At 57.5% G+C, this 16,387-nt stretch overlaps 1 protein-coding gene and 1 long non-coding RNA gene across 2 annotated transcripts; both read right to left on the reverse strand.

Moving 5' to 3' along the window:
* Positions 1-2,179: 2,179 nt before the first annotated feature.
* Positions 2,180-6,813, reverse strand: LOC116785220. The gene is made up of 3 exons (XR_004356427.1): positions 6,641-6,813; positions 4,611-4,693; positions 2,180-2,649 (listed from the first exon to the last, which is right to left on the reverse strand). It is a non-coding gene; the product is annotated as an uncharacterized LOC116785220 (long non-coding RNA).
* A 2,749-nt stretch (positions 6,814-9,562) lies between these two features.
* FOXA2 (forkhead box A2) lies at positions 9,563-12,317 on the reverse strand. Its single transcript, XM_032682928.1, has 2 exons — positions 12,209-12,317; positions 9,563-11,560 (listed from the first exon to the last, which is right to left on the reverse strand). Exons 1-2 carry the CDS (start codon positions 12,293-12,295, stop codon positions 10,298-10,300), a joined length of 1,350 nt encoding a protein of 449 aa, XP_032538819.1. The 5' UTR covers positions 12,296-12,317; the 3' UTR covers positions 9,563-10,297.
* Between the last annotated feature and the right edge of the window lie 4,070 nt (positions 12,318-16,387).

The following is a 16,387-nucleotide window of genomic DNA, read 5'->3' on the forward strand; positions in this document are numbered from 1 at the left end:
CTCAAACCCCACTGTACCCCAAACCCTGCTGTGTCCCAAATCTTGCTGTATCCCAAATCCTACCACATCTCAAACCCCACTGTACCCCAAACCCTGCTGTATCCCAAATCTTGCTATATACCAAGCCATGCCACATCCCAAACCCTGCTGTGTCCCAAACCTTGGTGTAACCCAAATCTTGCTATATCCCAAACCCTACTGTATCCCAAACCCTGCTGTATCCCAAATCTTGCTGTATCCCAAATCCTGCCACATCTTAAACCCCACTGTACCCCAAACCCTGCTGTATCCCAAATCTTGCTCTATCCCAAACCCTACTGTACCCCAAACCCTGCTGTATCCCAGATCTTGCTCTATCCCAAACCCTACTGTACCCCAAACCCTACTGTATCCCAAATCTTACTGTATCCCATATCCTACCACATCTTAAACCCCACTGTACCCCAAACCCTGCTGTATCCCAAATCTTGCTGTATCCCAAACCCTGCCACAATCCAAATCTTGCCACATCCCGAACCTCGCAGTATCCCCTATCCCACCATATTCCAAGCCTTGCTGCATCCCAAAACTCACTGTATGCCAAACCCCGCCACATCCCAAACCCCATTATACCCCAAAACCCATTGTATCCCAAACCCTGCTGCATCCCAAACCCTGCTGCATCCCAAACCCTGCCACATCCCAAGCCCTGCTCTGTGCCAACCCCCTTGCTCATCCCACGAGGCCTTGCCTGCAGACACCAAGATCATCCCATCGGCCTCCTGCACACTGAGGTGGCTCTCCCCCACCTCCTCCCAGCGGGAGCCATTCCTGATCCCAAATATCCCCAGTTCCAGCTGAGGGAAGAATTCTGCTGTGTTAGAAGCAGCAAAGTACCTGCCCCATCCATGTTCTAACCCAGAGCCTGGAGCGAGCGCCCTGTCCCGTCCTTTCCCCACGGTTTGGGTGACTGCTCCCTTCCCCCACCCCTTCTCCTCTCCATGGATCCCGACACCTTGGAGAGCTGGATAACTATCCCCTCTCTTTTTTCCCCTTGTTTTTTTGCTTCGGTGAAGAGGCAGAGACTCCTCGTGGGGTTTATTTTCCCTTCAGTAACAGGATATGGAAAAGGTTAAGAGGCACTTCAGGAGATCCAACCCCCTCTCCTGGGTTTTTATTCCTGCGGAAACCCCGGCCCCGTTTTGGCAGCTCCTGTCACCCCAGCTGATGAATTCCTCCTCCTCCTCCTCCTATCCTTGTGCCAGGGAAAGCACCTGCTTCCCTCTGGGTGTATTTCTTTGAGGGTCTCTCCACAAATCCACGTGCTGGACACGGGAATTTCTCCAGGTCGGGCAGCGCGTTTTTGCCTCTCCTTATGCGAAAGGCCCTTTCCGGCCTTTTCCCTTCTTCTCCCCCCAAAAAAATCCACACAGGGAAGTGGTGGGAGAGGAGTGTGGGGGAGGAGAAGAAACAAAGGGAAAAGCAGGGGTGAGCTGCTGACTTTCCAAGCCGGAGAGTTTCCCAGGATGCTCCCGAGGAACACGTTCCGCCGTCGGCTCGACATCTGCAGAGGTTTTATGGGTCTGCTAATGACGACTCCGATCGGACCCGGAGCTGGCAGAAGGTCCTGGAAGCCCCTTTGGAAGCAAAATCCCCCCCTTCTGTCCCCTCTTCCTGCTGCTTCCCCCCCTCCCAGGGCTGCTGGGTTTATGCCCCCTGTGTTCCCCCCCAGGCATCGGCTCAGGGCGGTGCAAAACTGGGATCGTGCATCCACAAATCCACCCCTTCCCGTGGGACTCCTGTTTTCTTCCCGCTGTGGATCCAGGCGTCCACAACAAGCTCCAAGGTGGTGCATTTCAGAAAAGCTTTGGCACAGGAAGGGGTGTTAATCACCACCCAGTTTTGGGGGGTTTTTGGCTGCCGGAGTTTTTCCTCCTCTCCGAAGCCTTTCCTGTGCTTGCTGCTGGAATAAACACCCCCGTGCATCCCACAGAGAGCTCCACAAATTAACAAACTCGACTTTCTCAAGGTGCTGTTGGCGTTTTTTCCCTGTTTCCATGAAGCCTAGAGGGATCCATCCCAGCCAAGCACCTTCCTGAGCTCCCTCCAGGCCAGGCTAAAGCTTCTCCCCATTCCAGTCAGGAATTACTGGAGCGTGACCCAGGTATCGCTCACGAGTACAGACACAAAGAGGCAATCGGAGATGGGAATCTTTGCCTTTAATAGGGATGAGGACACGGCAGCAGCGCACGGGCGAAGCCCAATTTGTCCCAGCTCCCCCTGACACCGACTCCTTGTCCATTAGTTAAATAAATAAAGGAGAGGGAAGGGCAGTGTGGGATCAGTGTGGGATCAGGCAGGCGCGGAAGCACCGAGCGGGAGCCTGGCAGGGACAGGCAAAGCATTCCAAGGTCTCTGAAATCCCTCGGTGTCTCTGCCTTCGGAACCGGGGCGGGAAATAAAACCCCCATGTTCCCACTCCTGCGGGCTGTGGCACTTGGCAGCTGTTTTCCAGCAGGGATAAAGGATCATTCTTTTCAGTGCTGGTGGGAGAAAACCCTGTGGAAAGCTACTCTTTTCCCAGGCAGGGTGAGCTCCTTGTCCGGCCTTGCACGGGCGGTGCTCGGACAGGTAGGGAGCTCCCGGCAGCCGGGATGTGGATGCAGGGATCTGTGGAGTGACAAGGATTCCCCACCCAGCCCCTGGCAGGTGGGAGCAGCAGGAGGGACCCTGCCCACAGCCTCACAGCTGCTCCCTGCTTTTCCCACATTCCCCGTGGAAAAGGGCTCTGTAGTCTGGGAGAAACAGAGAGGGTGGAGAGGGAGTGGGGTGGGATGTGAGGAAGGTGTTGGTGTTGGTGTTGGTGTTGGTGGGAAAAGGAGAGAAATGGGGGAAAGGATAGAAAAGGGAAAAAGGGGAAGAAACTGATAGGAGGGAAAGAATAGGGGGAAAAGTAAGGAAGGGAAAAAAGAGGGAGGAAAAAGGGGAAAAAAGTGAGAGAGGGAAGAAACTGAGAAAGAAAAGGGGGGGTAAGAATAAGAAAAAAAGAAAAAGAAAGGGAAAAGGGGGAATGGAAAGAAAGGAGGGAAGGAAAAGAAAATGAAAAGGAGGAAGGAAGGAAAAGCAAGGAAAAGAAATGAGGAAAATGGGAAAGAAGTTATAAGGAAAGAAAGGAAAATAAAGAAATACAAAGAGGGGAAGGGAAAGAAAGGAAAAGGGGGAAAGGGAGGAAGAGTGAAGAAAAGAAATGGGAAAAGTGGGAGGGGGAATTAAAAGAGACAAAAGGAAAAGAAAGGGGGGAAATGGAAAAAAATTGAAATGGAAGGGAAAGGAGAGGAAAGGAAAAGGAGAGGAAGGAGAGGAAAGGAAGGTGAAGAAGAAAAGGGAGCCGGCGGTGCCCTGAGGGGCCGGAACCCGTCCCTGCCCCGCTCCCCCCACAGCCGCCTCCGCCTCAGCCGCGGCTTTCCCAAAACTTTTTCTTTTTCCTTTTCCCCTCCGTAATTTTTTTCCTTTCCTTTCGCTGCAGTTCCACACCCGGCTGCCCCTGCAAACAGAACGGGGGGGGAGCCCAGGCCCTGCGGGGTGCCAGGACCGCTGTCCGTCCCTCCTTCCATCCATCCATCCATCCATCCCTCCATCCTCCCCAGTATCCCTGCATCCATCTCCCCATCACTCCCTGCGCGCTGCATCCCTCCCTGCATCCCTTCATCCATCCCTCCATCCAACTCACACCCCCCCAAAAAAACCCACACTATCCCGGGCTCGAGGCAGCTTTTCCCGTCCTCACATTCCCGTTTCCAGGGTGGATTCCATCCCTCCCGCTGTCCCGGCCGCTCAGGTGCACGGCGAGGGCGGGGGGGTAGGGGGGCAAAAACACCTGTCCCCGTTATCTGGAGCCGATCCCAGGATTTTCGGGGTATTCCACAGAATACAGCTCCTTACAGAATATTTGGGGGAAGAACTCGATTGCGGAGACTATGGGGATATTTTTTATTTTTCTTTTTTTTTTTCTTTTTTTTTTCCTCTATTTTTATCGCTTCCTTTTATTTTTCTTTTTTTTTCTTTTCGTCTTTTTTCTTCTTTTTTTCTTTTCCTCTTATTTTTCTTTTCCTCTTATTTTTCTTTTCCTTTAATTTTCTTTTTCTTTAATTTTCTTTTTTTCTTCTTTTATTTTTATAATTTTCTCTTTCTCATTGTTTTCTCTTTTTTCTTTTTTTTTCCTTTTTTTTTTTTTCCCGAAGAGACCTTTGTCTTCTTTATTTTTTTTTTTTTGCTTTATTTTATTTCCTTTCTTTTCCCCAATAAAACCACCTACTACCAAATCCACCTTTTCCACCCCTAAACGCCCTTTCCTCTGCTCCATCGGGAATATATAAATATTTCTGTCGCCACTGCGGGACCCCGAAAAACCACCGCAGCGAACCAGCAAAAAAAAATCCCTCCGAGTTCCTCTGGCTCTTCCCGCATCCCCCAGCCCCGCAATCCCGGGTTTATCTGTCCCAGAAATAACGGAACCGGCGGATTCGGCATCACCCTTTAATATTTACTCTCCTCGAGGTTACGCGGGGCAGAGGGAACAAACTTCAAACCTTTTTCTTTCCTCCTCCCCTTTTCCATCCCCTTTTCCCTACCTGGTTTTATGTGGTTTCTGGATTAGTCTAGTGCGGAGCCGAAGCGGACTTTCTCCGGCCGAAATATAGGATTAGGACTATTTCTGGAAGAAAGGGAATAGTGTGAACTGCCTTGAGCCCGCGATAGTCTAAAGCAGAATTACAGCTTGTAAAATAGGTCTCCATCAGTTTCCCAGGAGACGGGTTAAGCCCTACTTGGGTGTTCCAGCTCTTTTTAGAACCACTAATAATTAGTCTCATCTCACCCCCGAGTTGTCCGGTTGGTTTTTTTCTTTAAGATCGTCAATAAATGCACTTTTTGCCTCCGCTGCTGCCGGCGCGGGCAGGGCAGGCAGGGCCGGCTGCTTCCAGCCCCGCGCTCATCCCGGGGGGAAAAGGGTTTTGGGGGGGCGTCGGGAAACCAACGGGGCTTCCCCACCCTGTGCCATCCTTTTTTTTGTGCTTTGATGTCTTTGGAGCCGTCGCTGCGCGTCGTTAGGGGCCCGAATAATTAAAACAAAAAGCAGCAAGGAAAAGCAGCGCCTTTCCCCCCATTTTTGGAGGGAAAAGTCAGGGGGAAAATAAAATAAAAGGAAGGAAAAATACGGATAAACGGAGGGAAGGGAAGCGGCTGGATCGGGGCTGATTTGGGGGCTCAGACCCCGCAGCTTTCCTGCCCAACCTGCCCAAATCCCAGCCGGTGCCAGCCGCTCCTCAAAAAAAAAATCCCTAAATCAGGATTTGAGGGGAACTAACGGGAACACGGAGCTCGGCCCCGCCGGGAGCCGGGGCAAAGCAATCCGGGGGGCTGGAGGGAATCCTGGGGGTGATCGGGGGAGGGAAAAGGGGGGAAAACCAGCCGGGAGTCGCGGGTGGAAGGGCAGGATCGTGGGGAGCGGGTGCGGGGCCGGGCAGCCGGGAGGGATGCGGCGGGATGGCCCCTTCCCACTCGTGTCCCCCTCCCCGCGCGGGCGACAGGCGTGTAATGACAAGTAATTGGGCTGGCGCGGGGCCGCTTTCGATGAATTATTGAGAGCCCATTAGCGCCGGGGCGATGTCACCCGGCACAGCAGCGCGGGGACACGGACACGGGCACGGACACTCCCGAGCTGTGCCCTCTACTCGCGCCCTACACCCCCCGGTCCATCCCCGCGTGGGTGATGCCACTCGTGTCCGTGCCCGGTGCCAGTGAATCTCGGGAAGGGCCGCCGGCCGCGCCGAAACTCCGGGTTTTCCCGGGAAACACGGCGGGGGAACAATTCGATCCCCGATTTTTTTTTTGCTCGCGCGGGTGCTCGGCCGTGACCAGCCCACGGGATCGGCACCGGCACCGGGACCGGCGCTTCCCGGTGTCCCGGCCACGGGAGAAACCCCTTTCCGCCGTGGGGCGGACACGGTGTGGCCGCTCCCAGCCCGGAACAAAAGATCGTCACGGAGACAGGGACGATAAATGGGGGGGAAAAGGGGGAAATCAGCCAAAACCAAAATAAACCGAAAATGTGGAAGTAAAACCCTGAAGCCGGGCTGGGAGGAGCGGGAGGAGGCGGGAGCCGGCCCCGCAAGGCCCCGTCCCTCTCCCACCCGAGGCACAGCGACTGCCTCCCGGCAGCGAGGGGGTTTGGGGCTAAAACGGGCCGAATCGGGGCCCCGAGGCGGCCCTGCCCCGGCCGCGCCCCGTTCCCACTCGGGCTACCCCCACACCCCCAAATCACCCCCCTCTGCTCCCCTGCCATGCTCCCCACCGGCTCCAGCGCTGGCAGAGGGATCCCCCAAAACGCGGAGGCGAGGCGGCGGGAGCAGCCCTTCCCTGTGTCCCTCCATCCTTCCCTGCATCCCTCCATCCATCCTCCATCCCTCCATCCATCCCTCCATCCATCCCTCCATCCCTGGCCCCGCGCCCCCCCCCGGCCTCCGGGCCGCTTCCCTCGCCCCCGCCGGCTCCGAGGCGAGCTGAGGAAGAGGAGGAGGAGGAGGAAGGGCTGGAAAAGAAGCAGAAGGTGGGAGTTGAAGGCGAAGGAGAAGGAGGAGAAGGAGCGGCGGGTGTCCCCTACCTGCGCCCCGGCCGCCGGCCCGGCTCTGCGGGAGCTGGGAGCATCCCGGCATTTATTGGAGCTGAAACTCTGCGACTGTTGACTTTAGCACAAAGCAAAGATTTCGCTGCCCGCTAGTTTAAAAATGAATATTTTACCAAGATATCGATCAGCTTTATAAAATTCAGTTAAGCACAATGGCTCAAAAGGAGGGGGGGGGGGAAGGAAAGGGGACGCAATATAATATCTGTGTAAATTTGCTGAAGTATGACGTGGTGGGGAAAGTTTACCCTCCTGGAATTTGGATCTAGATTCCACACAACCCCCCCTTCGTCTTTTTTTTTTTTTCCCCTCCTTTTTTTTTTTTTTTTTTTTTTTTTTTGTTTACTGACTTTGTTTATTCACAGATCACGGTTGCTTAACCAGGCAGGAGCAAAATGCACTTGCTGGAAGGTTGGGGGCGGGCAGGTTGTGTGGGGAGGGGGGGAAAAATGCCAAAGAGGGGGGAGAAGAAAAAGAAATAACGTCTAGCGGGCGGATTTTTTTGTTTCTTTCTCTTTATTTTTTTTTTTTTTTGGCCATTTCTCCCTCAAATCGTCATCCTTGTGAAACGGGGCAGAGAAAAGGGGAAGGAAAAATTATAAAGAAAGGGGAGAATAACATGGGGAGGAAAAAAGGGGGGAAATAAAAGGAGGGAAAAAGGTAAAGGAGGGGAAATAAAAGAAGGGGAGAAAAATAAAAGCGAGGTAGGAAAAACAAGGGGAGATAGAGGAAGGGGAGAAAAATAAAAGGAGGAGGAAAATAGGAGGAGAGGGGGGAAAAAGGGGTAGAAAGTAGAACAGGGGTGAAAAACAAAAGGAGGGGGGAGATAAAAGCGGGAGAAAAATAAAAGGAGGGGAATAAAAAGAGGGGGAAATTAACGGGGAGAAAAATGTAAGGGGATGGAAATGAAAGGGGGAGAAAAATGAAAGGGGGAGAAAAATGAAAGAGAGAGAAAAACAGAAGGGAGGAGAAATAAAAGGACGGGAGGAAAAATATAAGGGGGGAGAAATAAAAGGGGGAGAAATAAAAGGGGAGAGAAATATAAAAGGGGGAGAAATAAAAGGGGAGAGAAATATAAAAGGGGGGAGAAAAAATAAAAGGGGGGAGGAAAATAAAAGGGAGGAGAGAAATTAAAGGGGGGGAGAGAAAATAAAGGGGAGAAGTAGAAGGGAGAAAATGGAAAGGAGGGGAGAAAAAATAAAAGGGGGGGAAATAAGAAAATATAGAAAATAAGGGAAAATAAAGAAAAATAGGATAAAGTAAAAGGGAGGGAGTAAAAAGGGAAATTAAAAAAACAAGAGAGGAGAAAAAAAATAAAATGGGGAGAATAAATAAAGGGAGGGGGGAAGAAAAGAGCCGGTGGTGGAGCGGGGATCCGAGCGGGATGCGGCGGGGGATCGGGGCCGCGGCCGGAGGCAGGGGCGGGGAGGGGGGGTCCGTGTCCCCAAAGCGGCGGCACCCCCGCGCCCGTGCTCCGTCCCCGCGGGAGCCTTTTATGTGCTAATGAAACACATTGCATGCCCCGGTTCACAACGTGTGTGTCCTTGGCGTATAGAGACCGACACATTGCAGCCTGGAGCCCGGTTTTGTTTTTTGGGAGGGTTTTTTTTTTTTTTACACCCCCCCCCCCTTCTCTCCCTCCCCCGCCAACCTCTCTCCCTTTTCTCCCCTTTTCTCTTCCCGCGGACAATGCGGAATTTTAAGAAGGATTTGAATGTTATTTCGGGAAAGCAACATCTACGAGCGCCCGTAAACGCGTGGGAAAAACAACAAGTGGTTGGGAAGACGGGGAGAGGGGAGAGGAATGAGCGTTCCTGCGTGGCCGGGGGGTGTCGGTGGGCACCGGAGGGTCCCGGCGGTGGGGCGGGAGGCTCGGAGAGCCCGGGAGGTGCTTAAAATAAACGTGTTTGCCGTGGTTAAAATAAAGCTCTTCGGGTTTTTCGCCCCGCGGATAACCCGGGATCCTGTCCCGGGAGGGATGTGCTGCCCCTGCGAGCCCCAAATCCCCCCCCCCCGAATAACACTGCCCGGTTGGGATGATTCCTCCAGGGAATGCTTTGGGAATGAGGGTCCCGGTTCTCCATCCCCGGGGGGATCCTCACTTCCCACCTCCGGGCTTTGCAGGGGGGCACGGGCTTCCCCTGCCTGGGAATGCTGGGGTCCTGGCAGGGATGGGGGGGTTCTGGAAGGGATAGGGGTGTTCTGGAAGGGATAGGGGTGTTCTGGAAGGGATGGGGGCATTCTGGAAGGGATGGAGGGGTCCCAGCCAGGGATCGGTCGGTCTCGGTGGAGATTCAGGGGGTCCCGGTGGAGGTGTCAGGAGTCCTGTAAGGGATGGGAGTGATCCTGGCAATGATGTCGGGAGATTCCAGCCGGGAACGGAGAGGTCCCGACGGAGATCTCGGGAGTCCCAGAAGGGTTGGAGGGATCCCGGCAGAGATGTCGGGGGTCCTGGAAGGGATGGAGGGATCCCGGTGGAGATGCCGGGGGTGCCGGCGGGGATGTTGGAGGTCCCGGCCGGGGACTGCGGAGATCCCAGCCCGGGATGTTGGAGGTCCCGGCCGGGGATTGCGGAGATCCCAGCCCGGGATGTTGGAGGTCCCGGCCGGGGATTGCGGAGATCCCAGCCCGGGATGTTGGAGGTCCCGGCCGGGGATTGCGGAAGATCCCAGCCCGGGATCTGGGAGATCCCAGGCGGGCAGGGCGGGGGTCCCGTCGGGGCGGCGGCGGCGGCGACCGGCGAGTCCCGGCGGAACAGAGATGCAGCGGGGGAAAAAAACCGCCAATAACACTTTAATGGAGTTTGCGGCGATGTGGCCGGTCGCTACCAGAATACACATTTATAAGCCATAAATAAAGCATACAGAAACGATAAATTAATCAGATCCAAGTAGTTTACTCTCCCGGTAACATCAAGCGTTTGTTTCAATTACAACGATCTATCCTGCCTTTTTTTTTTTTTAATTTTATTATTATTATTATTATTATTATTATTATCATTATTATTTATTTTTTCGTATTGTTTTTTCTCTTCCCCCGTCCCCCCCCTTTTTTTCCCCCCTTTTTACAACGTTACAAGACTTTTGGTCCTCGGATTCCAAACTAGCGTGGGTTTCACAATGAAGGAGGGTTCCGTTTTCCTCGTGGGGGGGGTTTCGCTTTGCCCCCACCACTTCCACACACAAAAAAATAGATATATTTATACCTCCTTGCGACGACGACAACGAAAAAAAAATAAAAATAAGCCCGAGAGAACCCCCTTCTCCCCATCCCCGAACCCCCCGACCCGCCCTCCCCACCGAAACGAACCACCCCACAAGGCAAACCGAGGGAATCGCAGCCCCCCCCCCCCACCCCCGGGTGGCTTTGGGCCGGGGAAGGGGTGTGGGGGGGTGGGGTGACCGACAAGCCTGCCCTTGGCACGGGCCCGCGAGACACACGGCTGCCGCTTCCCGAAGGGATGCAAACATCTGGAGCCAACAGAAAAAAAAAAAAAATAGATAGATATATGTATATGTATATGTACCGTGCTGGCCAGCGCTCAGAGTCCGCCGCGCTGCCGGGGGGCCGCGGGGGGGGGCACGGGGGGGGGAGCTCCCCCCCTCTCTCCGGGGGCGGCTTTCGCCGCTGCCCAGCCTAGGAGGAGTTCATGATGGGCCGGGAATACACACCTTGGTAGTAAGAAGTCTCTCCGGCTAAAGGGGAGGACTCCAAGCCGGGTTTGTTCGTTACGGGCGCCATGGCCAGGCTGCCGGGCATGGGCGAGGCGTAGCCCGAGTAGTGCATCACCTGCTCGTAGGCCTTCAGGTCCATTTTGTGGTGGTGGTGGTGGTGGTGGTGCGGGTGGTGGTGCTGCTGCTCCGAGGAGGACATCAGGTTGTTGATGGAGAAGGGGTGGTTGAAGGCGTAGTGGTGCTCGGGCTTGAGGTGGGCGTCGTGGGGCAGCCCGGCGTGCGGGGGGGCCAGCAGGTGCTGGCCCGGCGAGGCCGACGGCTCCCCGGGGCTCAGCCCCGCCGGGCCCTTCAGGTCGGCCAGGGCGCGCTTGTGGTCCTGGCACGGCGAGGCGCTGGCCGGGGACTCGGCGCCGCCGGAGCCCTCGGAGCCCCCCGAGGAGCTGCCCTCGCCCAGGGGCTGGCTGGGGGCCTGCCCGGGCCCCTTCTTGCCCCCGCCGCCCGCGCCGCCGCCCGCGCCGCCCCCGTCCTTGGCCGCCAGCTGCTTCTCGCACTTGAAGCGCTTCTGGCGCCGCAGGTAGCAGCCGTTCTCGAACATGTTGCCCGAGTCGGGGTGCAGCGTCCAGAAGGAGCCCTTGCCCGGCTTGTCCGGGGAGCGCGGCACCTTGAGGAAGCAGTCGTTGAAGGACAGCGAGTGGCGGATGCTGTTCTGCCAGCGCTGCTGGTTCTGGCGGTAGAAGGGGAAGAGGTCCATGATCCACTGGTAGATCTCGCTCAGCGTCAGCATCTTGTTGGGCGACTGCTGGATGGCCATGGTGATGAGGGAGATGTAGGAGTAGGGCGGCTTGGCGTGGGTGTAGCTCCGCCGGTACGTCTTGGGGTCCCGCGAGCGGTTCAGGTTGGACTGCCCGTAGATGGGGCTCATGGAGTTCATGTTGGTGTAGGGGGCCAGGGCGTTCATGGAGCCCGCTTGGCCCCCCATGGGGCTCATGCTGGGGCTCAGGTGGGCGCCCATCCCCGCCACGCCGGCCGAGCCCATGCCGGGCATGGCCCCCGCGCCCGGGGACATGCCGGCGAGCGAGGGGCTCATGCCCGTGTTGGCGTAGGACATGTTCATGGAGGTGGCGGCCGTCATGTTGGCCGTGGTGCTCATGGCCGACATGGTCATGTACGTGTTCATGCTGTTCATGCCCAGCCCCGCGTTCATGTTGCTCACCGAGGAGTAGCTCTGCGGGGGCAAGCGACACACAGGGGGGGAACGTGGCAGATGGGGGCAGCCGGGTCACCCCGCGGGGGCCGAGGGGAGCGGGGACGGCGGGGGACACCCCCCAGCCCAGCCCTGCCCGGGTCGTGGCCGGCGAGAGGCCCCGCAGCCCCGGAGCTCCGCGGGGCGGGGGGGGGGGGGGGGGGAAAGGGTTAAATCCCGGCGCGGGAGGGGTTGTTTTTCTCCTTAATGAAAAACAAATATATTTTTATATATATTAAACCGGAGACGGGCTGGCAGCAGGATCGGCGGAGCCGTCCCGGGAAGGAGAGTTGGAGGAAGGGGAAGGGACAGCGCTGCCCGGAGAGAAAAAAATACCTGGGAGTGAGGAGGGGGGGCCGGGGGGGGCAAGGAAAAAATAGGGAGCAGCCGCCCGCAGCCCTCCGGGACCCCGCGACCCCCACCCGCACCTCGGGACTTCCACCCGCACCTCGGGACCTCCGCCCGCACCTCGGGACCTCCACCCACACCTCGGGACCCCCGTCCGCAGCCCTGAACCGCAGTTTGCTGACAACGTTAACTGTGCCCCGGGGCTGGGGCGGCGAGTGGACCCCGGTCGGGGCCGGGTGGCACCGGGGGGGGGGGACGGCGGAGCCCCGGCTCCTTCCTTACCTCGGGCTCCCCGTAGTAGTTGCTCCAGTCCGTGTGCTCATGGCCTTCCATTTTCACCGCTCCCAGCATACTGGAAGTGGAGTGCATGGCAGTTTAAAATTTAACAGCCACAACAAACGACGACAGAGAGCGACCCAAAAAAAAAAAAAAAAAAAAGAGGGAAAAAAAAAAAAAAGAAGGGGAAAAAAAAAAGTCCCCAGCCCTCCCTCCCCTCCGCCGGAGCCTCTGGAGGAGGAGGAAGAGGAGGGAGGGAGGAAGGGGGGGATGGAGCGGCGCTGGGGCTGGGGTGGGATTTTTTCGCCGCTGCTCCTTGGGTGGGTTTTCGCAGCGCTTCGCGGCGAAGAGTCGCCCGGAGGCGATGGAGGAGCCGGAGGAGGAGGAGGAGGGAGGAGGGAGGAAGAAGAGGAGGAGGAGGAAGAGGAGGACAAGTGCTGCAGTGACGTGGGTGCCCGAGTGATATAGCACGGAGCGGCCGGGCGAGCCTCCAATCCCCAGGTCCTCGGCTGCCCATTTGAATAATCAGCTCACACCTAGGCGGGAGCGGCTCCTCCGCGGCCCCCCGCGCACCTCTCCGCGCCCGGCGCGGGGGGCCGGCAGCACCCCGGGGGCTCCCCGACCACCCCGGCACCCCGCTCTCCCCCCCGCCTCTGCAGGGCGATCCTCTGGGAGACGATTCCCATCGCACCCCCCGCTCTCCGGGAAGCCCCGACGGGAGCTGCCACCCCCCCTCTCTTCCCCGGCACGCCCGATGGGAGTAGACCCCCTGCAGCCCCCCGAAAACATCTAAGTGTCCCCCCCCCGCAGCGCCCCGGCCCCGCGCACCTTTTCTCCCCGCCGCTGCTCGGCGGTCCCGGGGGTCCGCCCGCGCCCCGCTTCTGTCCCCGCCGGCAGCTCCGTACCCGCCGCCGCGGCTTTTCCCCGGGCGCCGGCTCCTCCCTGGGCTCCGGCTCCGGTTCCTGCAACAAAATCGCGACTGAACCAAGCAGGGACGGCAGGGGAAGGGCGGGGAAGCGCCGTCGGGGCGGCGGGGGCCGTGCCGGTGCGGGGTCCCGGTGCGGGGTCCCGGTGCGGGGTCCCGGTGCGGGGTCCCGGTGCGGGGTCCCGGTGCGCGCCGTCGGGGCAGCGCCGCCGCTCCCGCTGCCGAAGCGCCTCGGAGTGGGGGGGGGGGGGAAAGGAGTAAAGGAGAAAGAGAGAAAGGAAAGGGGGAAGGACAGGCGGATGACAAAAATCACCCCCCACACACCCGGCTCCAAAACAACACCACCCCCCCCCCCGGCTCCAAAACACCCCCCCGGCCGCGCCGCCCGCCCCATCGGCGCTGCGGGCACGGTGGAGGCTCCCGGTGGGGTGGGGGGGGGCACCAAGGGCGGCGGGAGGGACCGGGGGGCTTCCCTTCACTTCCATTCCCCTCTGGACTGGGCCCGTGCGTCCCCCGGCAACATCCCTGCCCGGCCCCCGGAGCTGGAGTTCGGCCCCCGCCGCCTCCGCCGCTCCCGGGAGCTGTTCCATGAATTCCCACCTATATCTGCCCACCGTCAAAAAAAACCCGCAAACCTTATTTATTTACCGATTTGTTCATTTATTTATTTATTTATTTGCATATCGCTCCCGAGAGGGCTTCCCCCCCCCCCCCCGCCGACTCCCTCTCGCCGATAGTTTTTAACCATCCCCCAGAGAGCAGGATTTTACACCCCCCACCACCACCCCACCCCACCCCGCCCTGCGAACACCCCAAAATCTCCCTCGGCACTCTTTCCCTGAGCTCCAACACCCCTCGGGAGTCATCGCCAACCCCGCTCGCCTCCTCTAGAAGGACACCCTCCTGTCGCGAGGGGATTTGGGGGATTTGGGAGCCGCTTTGGGCCGGGATGTGGGGGTGACACCCCCAAAAAGAGGGAGGGGCTGCCCCTGTCCCGCCCCCAACAGCGGTGACGGGGCGCCCCCTGTCGCCCGTTGTGGGTCCGTGGGAGGGGGGTGGGTGACACCCCCAGGGGCCGGGGGGACCCCGGGGACCCCCCCAGAGTGGGTGTCGGTCGCTCCGAGGGGCTCCCCGGGGGTCACTCCGCCTGCACCCCATGGTTTCCATTTGCTCCAAATCCCCCACCCCGGCTGGAAGGGGGTCCCGGGCTCGGCGCACCCCGACACCCCAATCTCTGACCTCACACACCCCCAGGGAGCTTCCTGCTCCTTGGAAGCATCACGGAGCTCAGTCCAAAGGCTCGGGAAGGGAGAATTCTGGGAGAATTCGGGAAAACTCGAGGGGCTGGGCACCATGAGGATCATCAGCTCCAGGATCCTGTCCCCGCTCCCCGCTGGATCCAGACATTTTGGGGTGAGGGCTGGTTGGCTTTGGCAGCACCTCTTCCCTCTGAACACGAGGTGCAGGAGGCGAGTGTGTGTTCTGGCATGGCCGGATTTGGTGGGGAGGCTCCAGGAGGAGGAGGAGACAGGCCAGGAGGAGAATTTCCCCGTGCAATAAACTCTCCCACCTTCAGGCCTTGGCCCTGCAGATGCTGGGACAGATATTTGTGTCTGGCACCTCCACATAAGGGGTGGCAGGAGGCTGGTGCCCTCCCCGAGCCTGGCAGCTCCCAGGTTTCCTGGTTTCCCAGTTTTTGCTCTTTACCAAGTGCTGTTTCCCCCCCCTCTTCAGGTCGCAGAACTTGGAGTTTTGTCACCCCCAGAGCTGAGGTTTTTCTACCTCGTGCGGATTGGGAGCTGCAAAGGAGAGTTGCTTCCGCAGAGCCCTGTTTCCTTGGATTTTATCCCAAAACGTTTGCTCGAGGCCACTCCTCAGCTGCAGAGAACATTCCTACAGTTGGTGGTGCAGCCCCAGCACTTAAATCCCATTTTGGATTGTCTGTCCCAGAGCCCAAGCGTCCCACTCTGCCCAGGCCATGAAGGACCATCCGTGGAGTGAGAACTGATCCAACACATCCCTTGTGCCGCAGGGAATGGGGGTGTCCATCCCACTCTGCTGGGACATGGAACCGAGGGTGAACTACAGCCACCACCACCTCCTCCTCCTCCTCTTCCTCCCCACACAAAGGCTTTGTCTCTGGAACACGAGGACACAGAGCAACACCAACATTTGTATTCAGCAATGTGAGCCTGGAAAAGGCAGTGGATGGACTGGAAGTGGCTGGATATGGGATAGACCCCAGAGGCTCTGCTCTCACAAAAAACCCCCCTCCTGCTCCCTTCTTTCCCTAGAGCAGCCTCCCACATGGATAAAATCAGTATCTCCTAAGAGAGCGGAAAAAGAAGCAGCAAAATATCCGTCCTTACCTTAAAAGGAACACTTCTAAGAAAACCGGGGAACCTTAAAAATTAAAATTGAAAAATTTTCGGTGGCGCTTTATTTAAACACACGCCCCCGGTCGGGTTACGGCGAAGGCACGATTTCCTCTCTTTAATATTTAACTAATATTTATTTTAAATTTAATTTTTAAATTAAATGCTCTTATTTGCACTTGGGAGCCACGACTGGAGGAGGTATCTCCCCCTTTCCCGAGGGATGGCGGGCACGGAGCGTGGCCCGGGGAGCTGGGATGTGTTTTGTCCACCTCTGTCGCTCCCGGCGACGCCGCCGGTGCCTCCCCTCGTCCTCCACAACAAGCAGGGTAATAGCTCACTTCTCCTGATAATTATCGTAATTAATCCATCATAATGAACTCTCCCGATTGCGCTGCTCCTTCAAAGCGCACAGCAGAGTGTTGGTGGTTTTTTTTCCCTTTGATTGAGGAAATTGGGAGACGGGCGGCGGCGGCGCCCTCGGGAAGAGCGACACTCCAGCAAGGAGCAAAAGGATTGTGAGAGACAAAAGGCAACTTGAGCGGTGCCACCGGGATTTATTGAGGCCTTTCCCTGATAAGACACGGAAACTGCGGATGAATCAGTGCCCAGAGGTACTTGAGGAATGGCTGGGAGGCAGGACTGAGAGGGGGAGAGCAAAGGGAGAAGGTGGAGCTGGGCAGGGAAGGTGCCATTGCCCCCTGCCCAGTGCCATGTGCTGCCTCTTGCTGGGTTTATTCCCGGTTTTTCCTTTAGGGCTCCTGGAAGAAGCGTTTTGTGAGGTCAAGGGCTCTGCTGGGCTGGGAGCATCCCCAGGAGCTTCCTCTCCAGCAAGACCAAAGCACTGGAGGATGATGATGATGATGATGGTGATGATGGGAATTA

This window comes from Chiroxiphia lanceolata, chromosome 3, assembly GCF_009829145.1.
Source record: "Chiroxiphia lanceolata isolate bChiLan1 chromosome 3, bChiLan1.pri, whole genome shotgun sequence".
Lineage (NCBI taxonomy): Eukaryota > Metazoa > Chordata > Aves > Passeriformes > Pipridae > Chiroxiphia > Chiroxiphia lanceolata.

Bases quoted from the DNA above. Each gene is read 5' to 3' on its own strand.
- FOXA2 (XM_032682928.1), bottom strand. From the start codon at position 12,295: ATGCACTCCACTTCCAGTATGCTGGGAGCGGTGAAAATGGAAGGCCAT. The intron at 11,561-12,208 runs GTAAGGAAGGAG...TTGCCCCCGCAG, and splicing joins ACTACTACGGGGAGCCCGAG to AGCTACTCCTCGGTGAGCAA.